Source organism: Haliotis rubra, unplaced genomic scaffold, assembly GCF_003918875.1.
Source record: "Haliotis rubra isolate DU_JTF1 unplaced genomic scaffold, ASM391887v1 Scf52, whole genome shotgun sequence".
Lineage (NCBI taxonomy): Eukaryota > Metazoa > Mollusca > Gastropoda > Lepetellida > Haliotidae > Haliotis > Haliotis rubra.
In genome coordinates this window covers 1,858,537-1,886,045 of record NW_025767213.1, presented here as the reverse complement: position 1 = coordinate 1,886,045, position 27,509 = coordinate 1,858,537, and the positions used below count along the sequence as shown (strand labels likewise).

At 37.8% G+C, this 27,509-nt stretch overlaps 3 protein-coding genes across 3 annotated transcripts in view; 1 reads left to right on the top strand and 2 right to left on the bottom strand.

Annotated features, from left to right (window-relative positions):
* LOC124292529 overlaps positions 1-8,504 on the bottom strand; it is a 30,107-nt gene extending 21,603 nt beyond the window's left edge. The window contains exons 1-8 of the mRNA XM_046729648.1: positions 8,320-8,504; positions 6,044-6,181; positions 4,640-4,738; positions 3,784-3,994; positions 1,842-1,950; positions 1,375-1,534; positions 349-454; positions 90-213 (exon numbers count right to left, since the gene is read on the bottom strand). Coding sequence (XP_046585604.1) covers positions 90-213; positions 349-454; positions 1,375-1,534; positions 1,842-1,950; positions 3,784-3,994; positions 4,640-4,738; positions 6,044-6,181; positions 8,320-8,457 — 1,085 coding nt within the window. The 5' untranslated portion in view covers positions 8,458-8,504. The remainder of the gene's footprint in view (positions 1-89; positions 214-348; positions 455-1,374; positions 1,535-1,841; positions 1,951-3,783; positions 3,995-4,639; positions 4,739-6,043; positions 6,182-8,319) is intronic.
* Positions 8,505-8,760: 256 nt separating this feature from the next.
* Positions 8,761-16,014, top strand: LOC124292554. The gene is made up of 3 exons (XM_046729688.1): positions 8,761-9,013; positions 14,333-14,523; positions 15,472-16,014. The coding sequence occupies exons 1-3, from the start codon at positions 8,832-8,834 to the stop codon at positions 15,996-15,998; spliced, it is 900 nt and encodes a 299-aa protein (XP_046585644.1). The 5' UTR covers positions 8,761-8,831; the 3' UTR covers positions 15,999-16,014.
* Positions 16,015-16,430: 416 nt separating this feature from the next.
* Positions 16,431-26,860, bottom strand: LOC124292555 (uncharacterized protein C6orf62 homolog). The gene is made up of 7 exons (XM_046729689.1): positions 26,322-26,860; positions 25,586-25,672; positions 23,694-23,783; positions 23,277-23,399; positions 22,573-22,707; positions 22,186-22,245; positions 16,431-21,329 (listed from the first exon to the last, which is right to left on the bottom strand). The coding sequence occupies exons 1-7, from the start codon at positions 26,448-26,450 to the stop codon at positions 21,270-21,272; spliced, it is 684 nt and encodes a 227-aa protein (XP_046585645.1). The 5' UTR covers positions 26,451-26,860; the 3' UTR covers positions 16,431-21,269.
* Between the last annotated feature and the right edge of the window lie 649 nt (positions 26,861-27,509).

The following is a 27,509-nucleotide window of genomic DNA, read 5'->3' as shown; positions in this document are numbered from 1 at the left end:
AAGGAATCAAGAGAAAAGACCATGTGTTATCTCCCATCTCGTCTGAGTACACTATAAATGGACTGACCCAGGAACCAGTGTAACCCTACCTGAGTTTGCTGCCAGTTCTAATACCAAAGACAGTCTGTGTGAGGAACCAGTTGTCTGCCTCCAGCTCCACATCTGACAGGTCTGGGAACTGGGTCATTGTGCAGGTGACCACATCGCTGTTGTCTGTGTCAGTCATAAAGTGAAGTCATCAATAAAACATCTTTACTGTATCAGTACTGGTATCAACATACTGGCTGTGCATTTACCTATAATTCTAGTCCTCTACAGCAGCTATTAAGTAATTGATGAGCCACTAACCATCCACAGTGTGGTATCTGTACAGCTTCCCATCCTCCTGCAGTGCGACCATCTGACCTCTCTGTGGGTCCAGCTGGACATACACCCTGCCGCTGTACTGACCAGTCTGAAACATCAGTATCACAGAAACAGTCCTGCCACACATCTACATCACAGAAACAGTCCTTCCACACGTCTACATCACAGAAACAGTCCTGCCACACATCTACATCACAGAAACAGTCCTGCCACACGTCTACATCACAGAAACAGTCCTTCCACACGTCTACATCACAGAAACAGTCCTGCCACACGTCTACATCACAGAAACAGTCCTGCCACACGTCTACATCACAGAAACAGTCCTGCCACACGTCTACATCACAGAAACAGTCCTTCCACACGTCTACATCACAGAAACAGTCCTTCCACACGTCTACATCACAGAAACAGTCCTGCCACACGTCTACATCACAGAAACAGTCCTGCCACACGTCTACATCACTCTCTTGGGGTGACCTGACATGAAAGGTAACCAAGGCAGCTGGGGATAAGTTTTGTTTTGTTTGTTTGTCGTTTAACACCACACTCATCTATATTCCAGCTATATGGTGGCGGTCTGTATATAATTGAGTCCTGACCAGACAATCCAGTGATCAACAGCATGAGCATAGATCTACAGAAGTGGGATACAATGACATGTGTCAACCAAGCCAGCGAGCCTGACCACCTGATCCTGTTAGTCGCCTCTTAGGACAAGCATGGGTTACTGAAGACCAGTTCTAACCCGGATCTTCACAGGTTGGGTATAAGTTGTAACACTGCACTACTGTATCTCAGAGAGCTAAAGAATGAAATGATACACAGAAACTTTAAATTTGTAATGCCAGGTGAAGAAGGAGGGAAAAGTTTAGTACTAAAGCAGATGCAATTAAAATCTTCCAGAACAGATGTTATTGAGCTGGACAGTTAATTTTGTCAACCAAGCCTTGGTACTCTGGACAGCCACTCCATGGGACATGAATGTTTTGGAATCATGGTTCTCACCTTCGCAATGACAGGCAGACACTGTACAAGAACTGTCCTGAAATCCACTGATGGAAGGGGAGATAAATCTGTTTCTAGTTTCTCTCCAGCAACAAACATTGTGACACTCTGCTTGTTGATACTCAGCCATAAAATAAAATGGACAGACCCATCAACTGGCCTGAAAATATAGAAATGATATTTTCACCTCATCAAAATGATATTTATAAAATTTCGGAAAGGAATGGACGTTGAATAAAGTGAAGTCATCAATCTTCCAGCCATAACAAGGTGACCTGGAAATAAACTAGTCGGTGCTAGACAAACCAGTGGTTGACAGCATGAACAATCTTTCATGACGAACCATCATCATTACATTCTGAATTGGGGTCCACAAGCTTTGACCATTGTTGACCCAACACTGACATACTCACTCACTCAACATGTATTAACTGATATTCCTTGAAACAGCCATTGCATAACGGTACCTGGATGATATGAGAATGTTATTTGTGATGACATAGACGTCGCTGGGTGGACAGTTGTGTACCAGGGCATGCACAGGGCCAATGTCTTTACTCTTCACCTTTGCCAAGTCTGGAAGAGAACATGAGCTCCTGTTTCATTACGTCAATACATTTTTACAAACTACTTTACCAGTTTCAGCTCTCCACTGTCATATACAGTTACAACACTTATAGTTACAAAGATTCCTTTGATTCAACAGATTTCAACAGGAGAATGAACTTCTTGAGGATTATTCATGTGTCATCAGTAAAGGAATCAATCAGACTTGGAAGAAGCTACATGTTTAAAAAAGAAAAAGAAATTATTTTATACACCAGTCTACTTCAGTACTGTCTACTTTACTACATTACTGTCTACGTTAATACATAAAGTCTACATTTCTACATTACTGTAAGTGTGCCTACTTTACTACATTACCGTCTACTTTACTGCATTATGTCTACATTTCTACATTCACATCTACTTTACTGCATTATCTCTTCATTTCTACAGTACTGTCTACTTTACGACATTATGTCTACTTTACTGCATTATGTATATATTTGTCTACATTACTGTCTACTTTCTACTACTGTCTTTACATTTATGTCTGTCTACTTTACTGCATTTTGTCTACATTTCTACAGTACTGTCTACTTTACGACATTATGTCTACTTTACTACAGTACTGTACTGTCTACTTTACTGCATTATGTATATATTTCTACATTACTGTCTACTTTACTACATTATGTCTACTTTACTGCATTTTGTCTACATTTCTACAGTACTGTCTACTTTACGACATTATGTCTACTTTACTACAGTACTGTCTACTTTACTGCATTATGTATATATTTCTACATTACTGTCTACTTTACTACATTATGTCTACTTTACTGCATTTTGTCTACATTTCTACAGTACTGTCTACTTTACGACATTATGTCTACTTTACTACAGTACTGTCTACTTTACTGCATTATGTATATATTTCTACATTACTGTCTACTTTACTACATTATGTCTACTTTACTGCATTTTGTCTACATTTCTACAGTACTGTCTACTTTACGACATTATGTCTACTTTACTACAGTACATGTACTGTCTACTTTACTGCATTATGTATATATTTCTACATTACTGTCTACTTTACTACATTATGTCTACTTTACTGCATTTTGTCTACATTTCTACAGTACTGTCTACTTTACGACATTATATCTACATTACTACAGTACTGTCTTCTTTACAACATCATGTCTACATTACTGTCTACTTTACAACATCATGTCTACATTTCTACATTACTGTCTACTTTACTACATTATATCTACATTACTACAGTACTGTCTACTTTACAACATCATGTCTACATTTCTACATTACTGTCTACTTTACTACATTATATCTACATTACTACAGTACTGTCTACTTTACAACATCATGTCTACATTTCTACAGTACTGTCTACTTTACGACATTATGTCTACTTTACTACAGTACTGTCTACTTTACTGCATTATGTATATATTTCTACATTACTGTCTACTTTACTACATTATGTCTACTTTACTGCATTTTGTCTACATTTCTACAACACTGTCTACTTTACGACATAATATCTACATTACTACAGTTCTGTCTACTTTACAACATCATGTCTACATTACTGTCTACTTTACAACATCATGTCTACATTTCTACATTACTGTCTACTTTACGACATTATATTTACATTACTACATTACTGTCTACTTTACAACATCATGTCTACATTACTGTCTACTTTACTACATTATGTCTACATTTCTACAGAAGTATCTGCTTTGCTACAGTACTGTCTACATTTCTACATTACTGTCTACTTTACTATATTATGTCTACATTTCTACATTACTGTCTACTTTACTACAGTACCATCTGGCAGAGTCCTTTTGCAGACACAGTATGTAGCAGAATCCGTGGCCGCCCTCCTCTCACACCAGTAGATGCACTTGTGTGCGGGGTCCATGCACACACTGACCACCTCCGCACCAGCTGTGGCGTTGCAGACATCAAACTCAGCATAGACTGACCATGTGTACTCCTCATCAAACTTCCAGCACTGCACATGGCCGCTTCTCTGCACCTGGAGAAACGAGGTGTGTCACAGTGCTGCACACTCTTGTCTACCCTATATATCTGTATCAGCATCCCTGTCACATTGTTTCCACATAACATGGTCACTGAACCATGTAGTACTTATACAACAGAGTCTTCCTTGAATCCTACCAAGTTGTAACAATGACAGCCAAACCCAAATCTTGCTGTCAACATAAATACTAAAATATTTCCACATAAATCCCCGAGGACTTAAACATGAGACAAACAGGTTGACAAACAGGTTGTCATCTCAAGACAAATGTACATTCCAGAGAATTTTGAGAGAAATCAAAACTTTGAGAGTGGTCAAAACACAAAGGTAAAAATAACAGCCATAAATAAATTTTTCAATATGTCTTTTGTGTATGCCTGAAAATCCAATTTGAATCACTTCAATGTGAAGTCACCATTTTGGTAACAAGCATGCGAACCTCAGCATCCAGTGGTTTCTTGAAGATGTTTACAGATACACATGGACCTCATAAGTTCTCGTAACCTTCAATCAAATCAGTGAAGAATTGAAAGGTATACAATGTACCACCAAGCTCACATAAGGCTTCAGGATAGGTGAATAAACAGTCTTCTTGATTGTACATCTTTAATGAGTATGCATACAGCAGCGGGTTCTCACCACAAAGACTGTGTTGGGATAGATGGCAGGGTCCAGCACCTCCAGGATGGGGGACGGCATGGACTGGTAGTAGAACCCTAGTGGACCAGTGTCAGAAATCTACACAAGCAATGTCACATATCACATAGGTGATTATCTTAGCATGCATAAATATACAGGCATTATCATACAAGTGCATAAGTGTGCTGTACTTATTTTACAAGAAATAGTATCAGAGTTATGTAAAATCTGGAGGACAAACAAATGGAATAGTCTCTATTTTATTCAGACTTCATGGTCAGTGATAGTTAAGAAGTAGTGTTAATTACTATTTCCATATACTGAAATATTATAGTTTAATGATAGAAGGGTCCAGAATCACATGCCAATCACACTAGTCCAATCGGTTTTTAATGACACATTAAACTTTGAATTGTTAAACTGAGTTGTTATCTGTGCTTATCAGAACCCATCCACATCTATAGTCACCTTCAAATACATGATACATGAGTCATTTACTGGGGATTGTTTACGATGAAATTTGTAAATAATGTCACTTTTATATTTGGGCAGAATTTCATGCAAACTTTTGTAATGATGCTAATCATTGCCATCCCTGTATGGCCTATGCCATAGAAAAAAACAAATATCAAACCATACATCCAAGTGTACAGAAACACTATATCAGAATATACGGAATCATAAGAGGGTCATTGATTTATCAAACATTCATATGAATGTACATAAGTATTGTAAACTCAGGAATGAACACAAGAATGTAACATCTAAAAGGCCTAATATATTCAGTGTGTGAAATAGCCACTGGCCCGCTAGCCCATGGCTAGTAAAAATCAAGCCCGACTGGATAGTGAATTTTCCTGGGGTAATTTTGTACATATATCACCCTCTCCGACTTGTCAAGTTATAATACACTTTTAAATCATGCAAGATTATGGACTGATAAAAATATTCATCATATTAGCAGCTAAATGATGACTTTTTCATGTTATTTGAGCATAACCAAAATGTTTCAGAAATTCAGACATGTGTTTTTGATGGTATTTTACCTTTTTGTAATCTTTTGCTTACTTTCTACATTCGGCTAGTGAAATATTTTGTGGGCTAGTAATTTTCAGGCATAGTTAGCCCGACTGGCTTGCAAAATTTGGAAACTATTTTGCACACTGAATATATTAAATATAAATGTTTGAACAGATATATTGTAAGGTTCCTTGTTTCACTACACATGAAGCGGGATGGAGGGGTAGCCTAGTGGTTAAAGCGTTCGCCTGTCACACCAAAGGCCTCGGTACGATTCCCCACATATGGGTACATATCTGAAGCTTCTTTTGCCGTGATATTGCTAAAAGCGGCGTAAAACTAAACTCACTCACACAATACACATGAAGCCAAACGGAGCCTTGCCTGTTGTCTACTGGCAGGGATGAAGTCAAAGCTGAACACTTTCAATCTGGATTTGGTTGTGAGAAAAAGATGACCAGGAAGTAGCCACATCTGTCCAAGTTGACCATATGTACAGCGCTTGACCACATCTTCAAATACCTGTATGATAGAGAACAGCTGAATAGGTTAAATACAAACTATAACTTAAAGGGCCACTGATCCAGAGCAATTTCCGTGGACTGGTTGTTGCTTTTGTTATTGTTTTTCTCCAGTGAGTATCCGGATGATATCCCAGAAATCATGACTGGTTCGTTACCTCTGCTTCGCCACCCTCATGCGCAATTGATAGTATAAGCATAGACTGATCAACAAAGATGACATCTTTTTTACTCGATAATCTTATGTTGATTTTGTTGTAAAATTATGTAGACTTTGATGAATAATTTGGTTTCTTTTAAAAAAATATTCACTTTGATAAAAATGCTGATTTTGCTGTAAAATTTTTATTTCATAGTAATGTTGACTTTATAAAAATGTTAACGTAAATGGGTGTAGAATTTGATTTAAGAAATAGTTTGACCTTGAATTTGGTGAGAAGTCTGATACAATAGCATTGTTTTGAAAGTAAGGCTAACTAAGTACATGGAGAGTCTTGGGGAGAGTAGTGAGCTTTGATTCACTACTACTCAATCTGAATGTTGTATTAAATGGCATTTTTTTATAACAAATGAAAACATTTTAAGTTTAACCATGTGCCAGTGGTAAAAAATGTTAGGACTGAAATAACGGAGTCAATGTACGTCTTTTTATTTTGTCTTATGACCCTAATTAGTTTATTATTATAGGATATTTATATATATATATATATATATAACGCACATATCCATGCAACCATTGCTTGCTCAAGGCGCTGGTATTTGTTTCCCTCGATCATTGGATGTCAATCTCAACGTCACATCGTGTTATCAATCTCAACTCCCTGGGGAGTATACAACTCTTGCTGCCACTAGGCGCACCGAGTTTATTGTGGCTCTCGCATCCTAACGAGGTACCCAATTCACAGCTGGGTGGACTGGGACACATAGTCACAGTACTTTGACCAAGTTCACTGCACGTTGCTGTACCCGCAACTAGGTGTTTGCACGTATTCATGTGGCCACCATCTGGTCATATACCAACGGATTCGTGGGTTCCTTTTAAGTGCACCGGGTTGTGTATTGTACACTCGGGGTTGTGACAACACTGAAAGAGTCTGCACACAAAGTTGACTCAAAGGTTTTACACCCGGTCACAGGTGGGCTCGATCCCGACACCTCAACCTCACTGGATCACTAGCTTGGTGCTTTAGCCAGCTCGCCCACCGATTATTATCACATTTGTATGCATTTTGAAACTTAATAAAATGCACACGATCTGCTTATAATTAGTGGATTTATAACATGATTGTAATATCTATACATTTTATAGATCGCCAACGTGTATCATATTTCACACACGCCCTGAGAGCGACCTAGTGTAATAGGTCATATTTTTACATGGTTAAATATTGAGGCAAAAAACACAGAAATAGGATCAAATTGGATCAGTCACTATACCATCCAAACATTTGAAAATCTGAAGAAGCCTACACTGCTGGGATACTTTATTACAATCAGACAAGAACTACCGGGGATATTTTCAAATAACGGCATCTGATAGGCATCCACCCATCCTAATGTCCCACTGATAAGGTTGAAGAAATTCTGCCAGGGTGGACAGTAGCCCAGTCCCCGTGTCCGTCACGGTAGAGGGAGCAGGGGCTGACCAGTTTGCAGCTAGGTTTCGTAATTAGACTGTTGGCGAGAAACATTAATCGCTCTGGATCAGTGGCCCTTTAATGTAAACATCATATCTCATTCGTAATTAATATATATCAATTATTTGAATTCTTTTGCTTTGATACCATGATATTTATTGTGAACTGATCATGCTGTTTAAATTATAATACCTGCAGAAAAGATGTTCCTTAATTTGATAACGACAACAGAATGTCCAATACACAGACATTCATTGCAATTAAGTTCATTAGCCTCATAGATCTATATAGGTAAAAACGATAGATTGATAACTGTGAGTATGATTGAAATGTGTTAGTAAAACTTAATGTGACGGACAAGATCAGTGTGAACTGATAACGAAGATCAGTATCCGGGCACAGGTCTATTCCAGGCTATATTATAATTTTCAAAATCAGCTGACTTATACACATACTATCGATAACCAAAACAATAGCACGTGATGCCGTGATACGCCCTCACCTCGTTTCTGTAAACAGGGAAGAGATTTGTCAGTAATCTGCAGTCAAAAGTCATGTCATTCAGATAGGTGGATAGGCAGATGTTGGTTCCTCTTAGGCCACCCTGCCTCCTGCGCTGAATTCTGCAGTATAGGCACATATGCAGTTGACTTGAGGAAATGTTTCTGTTATTAAAAGGGACGTAACTCTAATTGTGGGTAAATGAACTCTGTTCCACCGCGTGCAGTAAGATTGGCTGCTTCAAGTTCAAATCCGCTCATTTTAACATATGAATTACTTTTTTAGTCTTTCATTGCCTAAATAATTACCAACAGTGTACTATGTGAAATTATTCAATGCTTTAATTATTGAATAGAATTTTTAAGAAAATCTTAAACTCAAATCCTCAGATGACATATATAGTATGTGACGTCACGAAACTTTATACTATTGTGACGTCATAATCAGTATAATCAGAGTAATCATTTGATAGCTCTTCACCCCAAATCTTCCTCCAGAAGCGATGGTGTGAGTATGGAGGAGGAAGATGAGGAGGACGACATCCGGGCCATCCAGAGATTGCGGAGGGAGCTGTACTATGAACGTGAGATTGTCCGGACTTTACACGCCTCAGCAAACCAGTGGAGGAACATTGTACGGGAGAATCTCGCCATGAACATACAGAGAGAACAGGAAGAAGTTGAATGGAGAATCAGGTAGTGTTAATTAAGAAAGGAAATAAAGAACAATAAATTCGAAAAAGGCAATCATTTATATATGTTACAGGGAATGTGTGAAACCAGAGACCATATGATATATGGTCTCTGGTGAAACCAGGGATTTCACGTAATCCCTAAAAGATTCAGTGATTTCACGAAATCACTGTGTCCCCCAGGGATTTCGGTGTACCCCCACTGTCCCCACTTTTCTTAAAACAACAAAATGCAGTCACCCGTAGAACAATAGGGGGATTAGTTATAGTCGGTTTCAAGGTAAGTCTGGTGACACCGTGACCAAAAGTCTGAACAAATTGGTGATCACATTTCAGAACAACTTGGTACACACTAACACATGTCCCAGTCATGTATATATATGGTACACACTAACACATGCCCCAGTCATGTATATATATGATACACACTAACACATGTCCCAGTCATGTATATATGGTACACACTAACACATGTCCCAGTCATGTATATATATGGTACACACTAACACATGTCCCAGTCATGTATATATATGGTACACACTAACACATGTCCCAGTCATGTATATATATGGTACACACTAACACATGTCCCAGTCATGTATATATATGATACACACTAACACATGTCCCAGTCATGTATATATATGGTACACACTAACACATGTCCCAGTCATGTATATATATGGTACACACTAACACATGTCCCAGTCATGTATATATATGGTACACACTAACACATGTCCCAGTCATGTATATATATGGTACACTAACTAACACATGTCCCAGTCATGTATATATATGGTACACACTAACACATGTCCCAGTCATGTATATATATGGTACACACTAACACATGTCCCAGTCATGTATATATATGATACACACTAACACATGTCCCAGTCATGTATATATATGGTACACACTAACACATGTCCCAGTCATGTATATATATGATACACACTAACACATGTCCCAGTCATGTATATATATGATACACACTAACACATGTCCCAGTCATGTATATATATGGTACACACTAACACATGTCCCAGTCATGTATATATATGGTACACACTAACACATGTCCCAGTCATGTATATATATGGTACACACTAACACATGTCCCAGTCATGTATATATATGGTACACACTAACACATGTACACACTAACACATGTCCCAGTCATGTATATATATGGTACACACTAACACATGTCCCAGTCATGTATATATGGTACACACTAACACATGTCCCAGTCATGTATATATATGGTACACACTAACACATGTCCCAGTCATGTATATATATGGTACACACTAACACATGTCCCAGTCATGTAATATATGTACACACTAACACATGTCCCAGTCATGTATATATATGGTACACACTAACACATGTCCCAGTCATGTATATATATGGTACACACTAACACATGTCCCAGTCATGTATATATATGGTACACACTAACACATGTCCCAGTCATGTATATATATGGTACACACTAACACATGTCCCAGTCATGTATATATATGGTACACACTAACACATGTCCCAGTCATGTATATATATGGTACACACTAACACATGTCCCAGTCATGTATATATATGATACACACTAACACATAGTCATGTATATATATGACTAACACACTAACACATGTCATCATGTATATATATGGTACACACTAACACATGTCCCAGTCACATGTAGTCATGTATATATATGGTACACACTAACACATGTCCCAGTCATGTATATATATGGTACACACTAACACATGTCCCAGTCATGTATATATATGGTACACACTACACATGTCCCACACATATATATGGTCCCAACACATGTCCCAGTCATGTATATATATGGTACACACAACACATGTCCCAGTCATGTATATATATGTCCACTAACACATGTCCCAGTCATGTATATATATGGTACACACTAACACATGTCCCAGTCATGTATATATATGATACACACTAACACATGTCCCAGTCATGTATATATATGATACACACTAACACATGTCCCAGTCATGTATATATATGGTACACACTAACATGTATGTCCCACACTAACACATGTCCCAGTCATGTATATATATGGTACACACTAACACATGTCCCAGTCATGTATATATATGGTACACACTAACACATGTCCCAGTCATGTATATATATGGTACACACTAACACATGTCCCAGTCATGTATATATATGGTACACACTAACACATGTCCCAGTCATGTATATATATGATAAAATAAACCCCGGCTTCATCATTCATCATCATGCTCAAGTTGACGTTCAGCACACTGACAATGCACAGGGTGGACAAACTTTGATTTGTTGGCAACTATAAGTGTAGGGTTACGAACCAGAACAATAATAGAGTCTAGATGCAATGATCTCATCTGGGACAACAAAGATATATATCAGACAACCCGGTCTGCTCTTGTGGGCACCACATTGAGAATTCATGTCATTATTCTTTACTTGTACTAAACATAGTGAAATCAGAAGAAGGCCTTCTTTTACATCAATGGATATGATCTAGAAACTATCTTATGTGGTAACAAGGTTTTAAGCAAAAATGTTGAAATGGATATATCAAATCTGTTCAACACTTCATAACTAAAAGCAATCGATTTATAAATGCTAGGGCAAGTTTCGCATGATTATGACTGCAAAATCTAAAAAGCTCTTGTATGCCTGTATGTTCACTTGTCTTCATTGCAGCACTTATCATCATATTGTTAATTGCATCTTTGCTTTATTTATCTAAGAACACATAACGTTAACAGTAGATTTCTCACCCTGAAGGATGATCTCCAGCATGAAAGAAAATCTGTTCTGCAATACCTTGATTGTGTCTCTCATTTAACTGGTGTTTCCAGATATGTTGATGATGTTATTGATGTTACTCATACTGATGTTTCCTAAGATGCATATCACTTGTATGTTATTGTTATTTCAAACTTATTACACTTTTGTCTTGCTGAGTTATTGTCAGTTGCATACTAGTTTATGCACTAAGTATGTATGACTTAACAGTTAAGTAGACTATACTTTATATACCACTCCCCACTAGCCTGATACAGACTATACCCTAATCCCTCTGTTGTTTTAACACTGCCCATTTCCAAAAGTGGACACAGTGGGAGTAAACCGGGATTTCATGTATTCCCTAAAATTTCAAGGGATTTCATGAAATTAACTGATTTTCACGGTGTTCCATTACACACATTCCCTGTTAGGATATCAGTGAATGTGTGAAATTAATGTGTGTAGCTTAAAACTTTACTGTTGAGTCTCATTTCATTTCTTAGTTCTCAGGAGTTGAAAACGTTGACAATTTACCGATGACACTTTGGCTAATTACTACCTTGAGTCGGGGTACCAAGTTAATGTAGTTAATTTACTCACGGCTTTACTGTTTAGTCTCATTGCATCCCTTAGCTCTTATGAGTTGAAAACGTTACTATTTACTGATGACACTAAGTCAAGCTAAGAGAGGGAAATCACCGGGTTTCGATAATATTCCAGTTGATGTTTTGACAAATGACATCTGTATAGATTATCTTCATAAACTGTTTTCTACATGTTATGAGACTGGTCATGTACCCTCCAACTGGGCCCAGGGGATCAGTACCCCTATCCCTAAGTCTGGAGCTGACAACCCGAGAGACCCAACGTCTTATCGCGGCATCACACTTGCTAGTGCATCTTATTGTTATGAATAATAATTTGTCGTTGGGTGTTGATATAACGATATCAAGGTTGTGTATCAATATTCCTTTTGTAGTTTCAAAAGTTACAGAGGTTGTTTTTAGCGATTTCTCTTAGAATGGAAACTGAAAGAATTTGCTTTTACTGTAAAGATTTTATTGAAGATGAGTGTCATGTTTTATTGCATTGTCCTTTATATGCTGATGAGAGATTGCGACATTTATCTAAATGTACAAGTCTTTTAGATGTTTGTTTTTGTAAATATGGATATGTTGAAAAAGTTCATTTTTATTTCTAGCTTGTCCAAGTGTATCGTTTTTGTTCGCCAAAACCTGCCTGATATTCTTAAAAAGGGTACTGCAAATGTGTATATATCTTCTTAATGTAACTTGTACCCTTTTTATTGCATTTTTAATATTGATATATTATACTCTGTATATTGTCTCTCATAATTCCGTACGGAATGGCTCAACATTTTACTGCGAAATAGCATTTAAAAATTTAGCGAGGTTTTTAAAAAATTTTGCTTTCCTTATTGAAAACAGACGTTTCAGTATAAACAGATTAGGCCATTGGGAAGGGAAAGGTATTTTTCAAAGCACATATTTCATGTTTGTCCCCAGCCTCTTCTCTCTACGAATGATGTGACAATGGACAAAGAACTGTTTCTCCACACAGCTGTGATTTTCGAGTCGAATTGTGGTGGTCAGGGTTTCCAGAAATGTAACTGTGGTCCTAACCAATGTAAATCGATACGTTGTAAATGTTTTAAAGTGCTACTGAAGTGTAATAGCTTGTATCATAACAGTCTATCTTGTCCAAACAAATTAATTTCATCAGCATATACTCTGTACTCGCATTATACATTTGGTGTTCTCTATTTCAATAAAGGCTTACAGGGATTTCATGAAATCCCTGATCTAATATTTCAGTAATTTCAAGAAATCCCTGGCAATTTTAGGGAATACATGAAATCCCTGGGGGTAACAGGGATTTCATGAAGTCACGGACTCTTTTAGGGATTACGTGAAATCCCCTGGTTTCACACATTCCCTGTAACATATATATTCATACAGAAAGTCATTCTGGATTGGGAAAATGCGCAGACTGCTTATATTACCCTCTCATTTGGGACCTTACCCGTGAAGATCCGGGTTGGAATTTATCTTCAGTAACCCATGTTTGTCATAGGAGGCGACTAACGGGATCGGGTGGTCAGGCTCGCTGACTTGGTTGACATGACATCGTATCCCAATTGCGTAGATCGATGCTCATGGATTGTCTGGTCCAGACTTGATTATTTACAGACCGCCGCCATATAGCTGGAATATTGCTGAGTGTGGCGTAAAATTAAACTCACTCATCTAGGAACTCTAATCTAGACTACAATTTGCCCGAGGCTTCGCTGGCTGAGTGGGTTAGATCGTTGACTTTGTGTGCTGGTGATTCTAGGTGCCTGACTCTGAGAGTGTGGGTTCGATTCAGGGATGAGACTCACCCTAACAAAAGTACTTTAGTCTGTACAAGCAGGTGCTGAATGATGCCTGGTGTCACTGAGCCAAATACTGAGACAGTTTGGTTTCAGGTATCAGTACCAGCGATCCTTCAACGAGATGCTGAAGAAGGTGATTGAGAACTTGAGGACCGAGATGCGGGAACTCCGACGAGGCAACACCGAGGCGAGTAGCTACGTGGTAGGCGACATGATGAAGAGATCCCTGCCCGAGTGCCGCCTAAAAGTCAGACATTTTGAAACCGACCTCAAGTCCATGAAAAGTGAGATGTTACAAGACATTGTAAGCTGTTTACATTGCATTGATATATTTCAGGATACGACGATATAATCAGTACTTTGGTACAAGTATTTCAGAGATAGGTGCATTGCAACATTCGTTAGATTATGTCATCTGCCATAAAGTTCCACTGCTGCTGTTCTTACACAAAACCTACAGCTTGCACCCAACCTCATTCTATATATACTTTATTCGCCGATGGAACTCTTGGCATTACAAGGTGTTTGATTGGATTATGGTCTCATATCATGGAGTCATAGTAGTGTAATACGAGACTAAGCGATATTTCCATCATAATGTTAAAGGTACGAATATTACAGGATGATCTGTTTCCCTGACTTGGGTAAATTGTCACGACCTGTAACACAGTTACATTTTAAAACGAATTACCAGACAATATTACCGCCAAAACATTTGCTTGAAACATATTGCTCGTACAACAGGATTGTAACCTTGCCTTTAAGTTTACAGCAAACTAAACAATTATTTGACAAATGGTCTGCAATATTAGTAGTCTCACGTAAGTAAATACGGAAAAAACAAAATCCAAGGGACAGATGGAATTTGTTTGTATATCCGTTGAACTATACCAGCAAAAAACCGATCCGCCATTTTGGACTGTCACATTATTCATAGTTCAGTACGCAAAAACGTGACTGAATATTTGTTCTTGAAATATAAAGTTTACAGGTGAAAATGACATGTTATGTACAGTTACTGGGACATTTACCCCAATCATCTCACAGTAGAAAACATTTTGAGCTTTGTCTTTAGCATCAATATTTCTGAAATAATTTATACATAAATGTGATCCTTTCGGTGTTGTTTCTGTAATAGGCATGTTACAATGTTGGTTGTGCACCGAATGGGACTACGTGTGCCCGAGATTTAAGTGATTCAACACACTATAACTTGGGCTGTTTATCTTCAGACCTACGGAACATGTATGAGCGGCAGCTGGACCACGAGTCTGTGGAATACTCCAAGGTCAAAGAGAAACGGACTGCAGTGTTCAAAGACCTCCTGTTCATGCAAAGTATATGCATTAAACAACAACAGAAATTTGAAAAAGAATATTTTGCCAAACTCAGAGAAAGACATGGTGGAATTCTATTTCGTGATAGTAATGTGTGTTTGGGGAGGGATCGACTAGAAGGTGTTAAGTCCCGTCCGTCTAATGTCAGAGCCAGAAATGCTACTATATGCAGTGGTAAGGATAACACCAAGAGGTTTGACATATTAGTCGACAGTATCGCGGCCAGAGCTTCAAGTACATCCGTTGATAACGTTGAGATGAAGGACGCTATTTGCACCAGAGACCAGGCAGCCTTGGAGGAGGTTACACACCATCAAGGCAGGACAAATGGGGACAAAACAAGCGTGCAATTTCAACGTAGTAAACATGGAAAACAACACCTCGAGAGAGTGACATACAATGATGATATATTCAATTTTTGATCATATTATGTTACTGTCTCATGTCCACCGTGCCCAAACTCCTAGCTCTTCGGAATATATTTGAACTGAAGAGGTAGTGAAATGTTTGGGCAGTCCCATTAGAATCAGGTGCTAACTGGAGCCAGAAGCCATTTCCCATTTTATAAAGTTTGTAATGTTGAATGAACTTTGTTCTACTGGATACATCACCATTACTGATTAGCAATCCCATGATGAATGTGTATTTTCTTTTGTGCCTCAGTATCATCCCATTTTCCTGCAACAGCAAATACCAAGCAGAACCAGAAAGATGTGTATACGAGTGGTTTGATAATATTGAAGTATGGCACTCCTACCATACATGTCTTGAGACCATGGCAGGGATTGGCGAGCTTGTTTGTTGTGGTTATCGTTCTGTTCAACATCAGGCATATTAAAAGACAAACACATGAACAATGTTTCATTTTTTATGCTTCAAGAATATACATTTCCTTACAAGAGGTCAAAGGAGTCCATATAATTAGAACATTAGCCATTTCTTACAAATACCAGATTTCTGATGAAGACCGACCTACTTCAGTTATGGGGGAATGAGTAAGTCAGATTGATATGGACATTCTTCCCCACACATTAAAACATACTGTGTGGCAACAAGTTCCTAACATCACAAAAGCTTATTAGATTTAGGATATGTTGGAAACTTACACACCTGCCCCAATTTAATAAGGGCTTGATCTCTCCAAACAAAGTGAAGAGTGGAGTGAGCTTTTAGCAATATTCCAGTAATAATATGGCAAGGAACACAATGGGCTTCACAACCCAAACAAAGATGTCAGTCAATTCCACCCATAACTGTGTTGTAAATGACAGCTTTTCATGTGAAAACTAATAACATCTTCAACTGTTCAACTTTAACTATCTAATTTTCAACTTGCCATCATGAAAATTACATTTTAAATCCTCATTAAAACAAATCTTTTTCAATGCATGATTGAAAATATTTGATTATTTCTAAATTTTATCCTCAATCAAATGTAACACGTTAGAATATAAAGTACATAATGACAAAAGTTAAATCAATATAAACAAATCTGATAGCACTTATTTATCATCACTTTACGTGTCATGTTGCATTAAATCCATGTTGGCATGACTGGTGACAAATATATTTCCCAACAGAAATACAACAGCACATGCTGATGACATTCTCCACAGAAAGACTTTAATTGTTCCTTGATGACTAAGAAAACAGAGCACTATCAATAGTCATAGCCCTTATTGTTCAAGTCATTATAAACATTTCAGCTTCACGGTCATTCACATTCCATCGAACACCCACATACTCAAGACATCCATCATTAATCACACAAAATAACAGAAATAACTGTGGTAGGCATACTTTCCTAAAACAAACTAGAATGAAACTGTTAACATGCCAATTATGTGCAAGTATGTAATATTCAACTGTTAAAAACATACTCCCCTAACCAGGCCGATTCGCTACCCTTTGGAATGCACCATTTATCACACAGTATCCTTCTCTTAGTTCAATGTTTTGGGTTTTCTCTATTTCCTGGAGACTCTGGATGCAAATCAAATTTGTACTAACCTGCCAGCCCGAGTCTGCTGGTCTGATATTAAAGGTAAGAATATTTGAGGACGCATTGCATCCTTAGTCTCTGAGATGTGTTACACTTGGGTGAACTGTGAGGAACTGTTATATCATTAGTTACAAGACAAGGTTACATCCATACGTTTTGCTTGATATATCCTGGCTGTACAATTACAGGTGACTAGCAGAATTGTAACCTAGCCTTAGGTTTAATTAGCACACTAAATAGTGATTTGTCAAAATATAGGAATTGTTGGTAGTTTTCTGGAACAGTAAAACATGGTATTAACAAACTCCCGGGAACATATGACATTTGTTTGCAATATCCGTTGTTTGTTACTTGCTTGTTCCGCCGTTTTTGACTGCCTCAGTATTCATACCACCATTCAGTATGCAACACTTCATTTGAATATATGCACCATGAACAGTAAACAACCATTCAATTTCAATATGTGCTACAAACTGTGGCTATATTTTCAACTTTTATTCATACCAACTTTTTGGTATTCCTGTGGAAAAGTATCAAAAAGGCAATATAAGAAACACTTAATACTTTAGCTGACTGACTGTGGTCAGTACATACCATGGAAACTGAATGTTGAAGTGTCCTTTGCATGCTTCTCAGCAAGGCTTTACAGAAAGTTACACATCGCTGGAAATAAAAGCAAGATGAAAGAATTTGGAAATATGTTCAGTGATTGCCATTGAACAAAGTATCGGTTTAAGAAATATGTGTTGCCGAAATGTCCTGTGAAACATACATCTGTTGTCAGTTGATACATGCTGACTCGGTTGAGCTTCACTAATCTGAAAGTGTACTGTACTGATGATGATTTGATTCCAATCATATTGTTTGATTCAATGGTGACTGACAATAATTTGCAATGTGCTGACCAGTCAATAACTCAAGGGAACATATTGGGGTGAAAAATCTACCCTTGCCTCAAATTCATTATACCAAATTAGTTACATGAATGTTCTATTATATTGTACAGAAAAATCAGTCAGGACTTTTGAAATAAATTGTTATATCTGTTATTGTTAGGTATTTTCGATCTCTGTTCATTATAACCATGTTCTACTGTATTTCAACATTCAAAGTAAACCCAACAACAGTATGGTATTTCCACCTGGCCTCGGATTACTTTTTAAGTGAAGCCTGACCCTTACCTCAGTACCTACCACAAAACATATTCATAACAACTACACTGGCTGGTATTGAACTTCTTTCAATAGTCCATTTGGGGAAACTAAGCAAAGATATGATAGCAGCCTGTATGTTAATACCAATGATGAGAAAACATTTATACAAGTGCAACAAATTGATAAGCAGGAGTCTACTTACTGCGGCTTTATATTTACTCTGTTGACTATATGCATGGAAACATGTCTCCAGCGGAAAAACAAGTGTGGAAAGTAACGGTATGAAGCAATGACGAAAACTGGTACACACTCCAGTCTATACTATTGTGATGGGTAACACTGGAAAATACTATTAGCGGCTAAATTGGTTCAAATTTGGCTTATTGACATGATTAGATGGCCATCAAAGGCCTTCTCAACACAAGATGAAATTTTAATTTTTGTATGCAACAAACTAAATTTTAATGAAATATAACCTTAAAAGATGATCATAACAGATGAGACTTTGGACAATGACAATGGTTATATGACAATGATCATGACAGCTGCAATAGATTAGAAATTTCTTTCAAAAAAATTATATTTCAATGAAAAATTACACAAAAACTGAATCACATATGCAATATTTTGTTAATTACACACAATTCTTGTCCACATGATCAATGAAATAACATTAAAATTTTGTTTGTCAATAGTTAACAATTTGTATTCACAAAGATAGGTAATAAAATATTTCAGGGACAGCTGATTTTTACCGGGTGCAATATTTTTGGTTTAGATGTGTACCATGTAGGGGACTGAACTTACAATGCCAGCTTGAGTGAGTGAGCCAGTTTACTTTTAGGCTGCTTTTAGCAATATTCCAGCAATATCATGGCAGGGGACACCAGAAATGGGCTTCACACATTGTACCCATGTGGGGAATCGAACCTGGGTCTTCGGCATGACGAGCGAACAATTTAATCACTTGGCTACCCACCACCCCATGCCAGCTTGAAGCTAAGCTAGGTTTATAAGATAACCTCATTGCCAACATTTTACAATGGGACAGGGGCATGATCAAATAATTATTACTTGTAGTCCTAGTGATTACCATCCAATCATTTGCCTTGATGTGTATGAGCAGGTGCATCTGCAAACCTTAATGTCTCAGTAAAATTCTGGATAGATTTTTGTCAAATTACACTCAGTTAACTTATCAAATGTGGTGAGATAACTACTAGCCCATATCAATACTCACAACACTAAGGATTGAAAAGTGATCTATCATTAGAAAAGGGTATCTTCTACCAAATGATCCAAAGACAGTGCCTGATCAGAAATGGTATCCACTGTCTAAAGATAAGAGATAACCCACCATCCCTGGGAGTTAAAAAGCTACAACCTGAAGCCTAAACCAATCAGTACTATCATGTAAGCTGCAACCGGTAAACTGCAGTCCTGCTATGTTTTATAAAGTCCAAATCTCCAAAGCTATATGTTAGACACACATGAATATCTTGGGATCTGTCTCATCTTCCTTTTATCTCCATACAAAAACCTTCCAGCACCAAGATGAACTGTCTTAGCACCTCTACTTCAACTGAGACATTGCAGAACAAGTCTTGATAAAGGTCCAGTAATTTCACATTTACATTATGCACATATGAACACCCATCCCTCTTCAGGACTTACTTGGAGGCAGTCAACCTGTTACACACTTCTAGGTGCTCAGCTAGTTTGATATGGACCAAAAAGGCTCTACAATCCCTTTGTTTGGCACCATGTCTTCTACTTAGTATTTGAGACAACTTAGTAAAAACGGCCCAAGAATCAAAGATGCTTATGCTTCTCACCGTTTTGAAGACTGTTCTAATCTACTGCAGTGGGTACATGTGTTTACACTTAATGACAACAATGATGGCATGAACCTTTGGTATGTAGTTTACCTTCAGGTGGAACCCATGAACGAGATGTACACTAGTCATACAGTATCTGCAACATGGCATTCCATCTAAGGTAACCACAATATGAGCATATGGAGAAGACGGGTTTGAACTTGGATCCTTGAGTACATGGGTAAGCTTGGCTCCAGACATGGCACAAATATCCACTGTGGTCGGACCTAATGCAATCTTTGGACATGTTGACTAACAATACGTAACTTCAGTTCCTGTTGTACAGCAAAATGTCGAAGGAAACTAATTTCTGTTCCACCCAGCTGTTTACATAAAGTGTTATTACACCATGAAATATAAAGGTATTTAGCATGCTGACGCATGTGGCACTGTCAATACCTATATCTCAAGTCAAGCCTACTCAGGATAAAGGCATCTGCTTGCACCATGTAAAGGTATCCTGTCTGAAAGGAATTTAAGTTTGCATTTGTGTAATGAAGTTGTTTACAAAAATAATTTTGTCTATGCTTTCTGTGTATGACAACTAGTCCATCTCAACAGAAAGCATATCAAACACACATTACAATTTGACGATACGGTCAAACTAGTCAAGGAGAAGCTTGTCTCCCAAGATGTCATAGTCAGGTCAAGGTCACTGGGTTAAAGATATGTCGCAACAAGTTCCTCTACATTTCCGGCACCCCAGTGGGTCAGCTGGTCCTGAAATTATCAATTGAAAAAAACAACATTAACCACATCACCTACAAATGATTATATAAGGGAAGAAGTAATTCTGTAGCTAATTTAATTGTTTCTTGATGTTAATGTCACATGATGGAAAGTAACAAAATATGATGAAAGTGTTTAGAAGTTAACACACAACAGAAATATCCAATGCACATTAATTACTGAGATATAGCAATCAATGGCTGTGTAATGGGGCAAAATTACATGTGACTGAGTGTCAGAGGCTTGTAAAGACAATTCTCAGTGAAAGCAATTTTGAAAAGGTATGCTTGCTGTAGTCCCATGGCTACCCATGAAGTCCCAAAATGGGGCAGGGTGGGCAAGCAATTTAAGGTGTCAGGCTAGTGATCCAGTGAGCTTGAGTTGCCGGCATAGAGTCCACCTGTGACCGGGTGTAAAAACCTTGGAGACAACTTTGTGTGCAGACTTGTTGTCACAACCCCTAGTGTACAGTACACTACTCTGTGCACTTAAAAGAATCCTCAAATCCGTTGGTATATGACCAGATAGTGGCCACATAAATACGTGCAAACACCTAGTTGCGGGTACAGCAATGTGCAGTAAAACTTGGACAAAGTACTGTGACTTATGTGTCGCAGTCCACCAAGATGTGAATGGGTACCTCGTAAAGATGGCAAAGCGACATTAACTCAGTGCACCTAGTGGCTGAAAGAGTTGTATGATCCCCAGGGAGTTGAGACTGAAATATGATATACCCTTTGGGTTTGACATCCAATGATTGAGAGAAAATCAAAGTGCCTTTGAGCAGCTGAGCTGGATATTGGTGCTATACAAATGTTAGTATAATAATAATGACAGTCAGTTGTACCTGTGGTAGATAGAGGCAGACACTGGACAACTTGAACACCACGATCTTGTTCTTGGCAGTCTGAAATACAGCAGAGAATACTAGAGAGGGCTCTGAGGACACTGACTAAACTGCAATAGTGAAAACTACACGTTAAGTCTTATGGTTGGTACACCATATTAAGTTAATCCATCCAACAACCAGATTACTAGGTAGCCGTATTGAAGTATATTCTCTTTCATTTGACAAACACCACTGAAATTCCTCAAATTATTTGATTAATTTCTTATGCCATATTATCATTGGCTATAAACATAAAAGATTCAATGGCCTAAAACTGACTTCCTCAATCAAAACACAGTGCCAAAACGAGCATGTACCATTTCAAGTTCTGACTGAATAGCTTACCTGAAGCTGCTGCTTGTCTATGAAGAGGAACATGGTCTGGGATGGGTTGTTGATGATGAGCCCCTCTTTGTCTCGCCGACTCACCAGTCTCATCAGCTGTCTTTCATAGTCCAGGTGACTGAACAAGAAGCTGGCCTGCCACATACAAATACACTAATCACCAAACTGTAAGTTTGTTGTCATACTGGACATGAAAATATCCACAGAAATACATGAGTTAAGGATACCTATTCTTTCCTTGAATCCCAGGGGAGCCAAAGAAGAACACTTGATAATCTAGTCATATCCACATCAGTAACATTATACCTTTACAGTAATGCCTTTCTGCTTCAAGGGTAAGTGTCAAAACATAATTAAGAAAGTGAGAGTGCCTTCAAGCAGTCAAACCAGACAGAACAAGTACACAGCTTTTATAGCAACAAATAGTCACATCAGCTGTTGAAAGTATAACAAATGAACTACACCACCAGATTTTGATGGTGTTAATCAGACATGTCACATACAGTGTATATCAGAAACGTATCTTTGATGCAACAAAATTGCTTAATATGATGATCATGAACGGAACAATGACAAAGTTATAGAATACATAAACAACAAACATCATTGATAGCACAAAAACATGATATTAAATACCTGCAGTATGTGACTTAATCAACATTTAGTCAAACCAGCATTCTGTGCACCTATTTTCTGCAACATACCTCAATACGTTTGAATGGGAGTTGGTCTCCCTTCCAGCGAGAAAAGAGTTGACACTCAATCCTGTCAATGTCACTTCTTGGCCAAAGAAAAAAGTCAATCTCTGTTGTACATCCAATAACATCCTGAAAAGAATATTGTGAGCATACAGTAACAAACATTTTATGTATGCATGTTCAGCTCTATGACACATCTATGCACTTAAGATGATCAAAATGATATATAAAACACACTTATTTCATGTACAACCTGTGATTAACATGGATTTTCCAACTCTCCATACAATAGAAATTACATCTGAAAACTTCTCTCAAATAGGATCCTCGCAGATTTTCATGACGTTTACCAGTTATATCCCGGAAAAAGCTAACCATGCCATTTACTATGACCAGCAGACTTGCCTAAGTGTTTACACTCACCCTTCTCATGGACTGCCACCTAGGAGCATGCAACTGAACTACATCTTTGTCTAGGAGTTCTCTGGAGCTTTCATAAGAATAAGCCTCTTCCTAAAATACAAAGTATACATGCTTCAGGTTTAATAGGGTTCTAAAAGTGCATACTGTTTGACATGTAACTTGTGTTGAAGAATAGGGTAGCTGACCATGATGATGATCTTCCTTATAAACTAGTCAAGATCAATCTTTGTTTTCACTTGCTGCACAAGTTCATTTTTCAGCTGCAGGATGAAGCAAGAACAGAAATAAAATGATTTACCTTTGGTTACCAAAGTAGGAAGTGTTTCATTGGATTCATTCACCGATCCAGTCAGTGTCCAACAATATTTGCAGGATTTGCACATGGACAAATCCGACAATGCAATAGCAAGTAAAATTAATAATTGGCATTTACACTCAGTGATCTTCCAAGACACAATTCTCTGTGTATACTGTGAGTGAACGAGTGAGTTTAGTTTTACGCTGCTTTTAGCAATATTCCACCAGAAATGGCTTCACACATTGTACCCATGTGGGAAATCGAACCTGAGTCTACGGTGTGACGAGAGAAAGCCTTAACCACCAGGCTACCCCACCGCCCCATCTATACTGTGTGTATCAGTAGAGAATAACACAAAACCTGAAGCCATTGGAACAAACTAGAACTGCAAACTAGGATACTAGGGGTGGGGGTGGGGGTGGAAAGTGCTTGAAGACTGTACTGTGTCTGAAGTACAATGTTAACTGGACATCAGTGCAAGGATGTACAAATGCCATGCTTGACCCTGTATATCACTACTATCAGTGAGTGAGCTGGACTTAAGGCTGCTGTTATTCTAGCTACAGCATGGCATGTCTACTTAATGTGGGAAGAAAGCCTGAAATGAAGCAAGGTGTGAGATGGGTACCAGTTTGGTGTAAGGCCAAATAAAAAAACCCGTTGTGGTTCCGATTACACATCTTTAAAATTCAGAGTAGGAAGGTAGGAATTCTTTTTTTTTTTACATTTTTTTTAGAAGTAAAGTATGAACTAATTACACATTTATTAATGTATAATTGTTTATTCAATCAAGCTTGCGGCCATCATGTCGACTTTATCAGAATGACCGATGTACATTGGTGCCGGGCAAAAACAATGGTATCTGAAAGCTTATTTTGTTCATACCTCTTAAAAAGCCTAGGGTCGGCACCAGAATTCAAGGGTTGGTCAGGTAATCGGAACCACAACATTTTTTTTAGGTCTAACCCATGAACTCAGGATTGGTGCTGACAATCCTGGATACATACTTGGGGTGAAATGGGATTCAAACCTCAATCATATTTTTCTGATCAATGACAAATCAGTTACGTTTTGTGTAGGCTAGTTTGTTTCCAGTCTCATTAAATCCTATATTTAAGATTCATTTATACAATACTTCTCTGCCTGAAGAGCTGACAGATCCACACAGAGTCCTGTCTTGTGAACAAGCAGCAAATTGTTTGTCCATTCCCAATGAACACTGCTTGAGATATTGAGCAAATTAAATATCAGATAACTCCTTATTTGTTTGCCTCTTTGAGAAATTTCATAATGTCGAAAGAAAAAAGCCATGAACACAAACATACCCTCAACAACGTTTCCCTGACACAAACTCCAATGGAGGTAAGGAAGGATAACAATATATGGATGAACAACTTCTTTATTGCTGTGAGAGCGACGTTTCGGTGTAGGTTCTAACACCGTTATCAAGCAAGTGGTGCCTTTAAACCTTCATGCAGAGGCCTTGCATCAAAGTAAAAGATCTAAATTTATAAGGAATGGTATTGGTAATGGTAAGCTTCCTGGTTAATGAAATTCCTTTGAGTTACAATGACTTCAAATCATCACTCCTCACCTTTACACCTTTGAGAATACTGTCTTCATAGTTGTTGGTCATTACCGGAACAACTTCTGCTACTTCAAAAATAGCCACCTTTTTCTTCTGAAAAAGTAATCAGTTAAATATTATCTTTCATTTTACACTGTACAGTAACTAACATTTAACTCAGTCACAAAGAGATTACCAGGCCAAAACTATATTCAGATAATTTGATCTTGTCATGTTGAACATATATTGTTTATACATTTATTTCATATATTAGTGAGGAAGCAGGGGAATACTGAAATGGTTTCAACAGTTTGAGCCATATTCCAGAATAAAGTTAGTGATGGATGTACAGGAAACTTCTGCTGTATATAACACATTGTGAGTGAGATCAGAGACATGTTTATATATTCAGCATGCAGGGGTACAAACTATTGGATGACAATATATTTTTTAAAAATTGTGACATTTCAGAGTTTCACAAAATTGAGTTTTGACTACACAAGGTTTCTAATGGCATCACAGTGACTAAGCACCAAAAGCTATAAAAGCTCAGGTGTATTGTGCACACGTATGTATCCCCAAATGTCATTAAAATGGAAAAATGTAGGAAGTAAAGTAATGAAAGTTACACAACACTATTAATATTAACATAGTGATTTACAACGAATATATATAATAGCATAAACAAATACTTGTCATTGTAAGCGGAAATATATTCCAGAGAACATATTGAAATTCTTAGACACTAATAAAATGGATTCACCTTTTCTTTGAAATGGAAAATAATATACATCTTGAACTCAAAATGGTCAGCAAGCGACTCTCTTTTCTTTCTAAGTTGGTGTCGAAGCCTGCTGACGGCCGCACTTTTCCGTGCATGGGGATCCCCCATCTCTAGTTCTCTACGCGTCCAAGTGGGTATTTTGGTTTACAGAATCATATTAGTAGTTGTTTATGTCAAGTTTACCCTTCTCGAATGATGTTGAGAGTTATTTATGTGCATTTCCATGGCTGACAAAGAATTATTTGACAATAACACTCGGCCAAAGAAGGTGACGGACTCAACAGATAGGCCTGTATTTGTGGAAGGCTGTGTCGCCAGTCTCTTTATAAGCGGGGTTATGTACACAGTGAAGATTCTGACGTGCCATGGTTCGTGAAGGGGCAAAGATTATGAAGTATTAGAGTCAATAAATCCATCGCGAAAGACAGATAGCAACGCTGATCCACTGGTCAGTGGAAAATTACAGCACACTGCAAAACAACACTATTCCTTTCCTTCTCTTTCCGCAAATATGGCGAACGAAGCCTCGTTCTGGAATATCAATTCAAGGGAGGTTATTCAACCTCACGTAATCATGATCTAATATGAGTCAAAGAACTGACAGGTTCGTATCCTCCATTGATGATTTCATTTCTATTTTACAGACTACACATTAACAAAAAACAACCCAACAAACCTACAGCGAAAACAAAATTCGAATTGTTATAGTGTTATAATTTGCACTGATTTTTTATGTCAATGACAGGAATTGTTAAGACAAGATATATAAAAATCAACTACAAGTGCTGAAATGCAAAGTCCACGGCTCACCCCATTATAAGCATTATGACGAAGTGGTGATACTTATTATGAGGCTAGGAATCTCTTTCAATGGACATGTACATGAGGTAGTTCACTTTGCTATCTAGAGCGTGTCTCAATAGGAATGGTGAATGAAACAGACTATATTTCTAGCAACAGATGATATATTAAAAAATATGTCACATTGTCAAGGAAAACTTTTAAACCTATGCATCAGAACCGGAAGAAGAGACATTTACCGATCATCACGCGCCGCGCACTCGATGCTAGCCATTCACAGAAGACCTTGCTTTTCTTTTTGTAACATATTGCTGTGGGTTGAACAGTTTCTTACTGACAGGATGCAGTTTGTCAGGGTGAATTCAT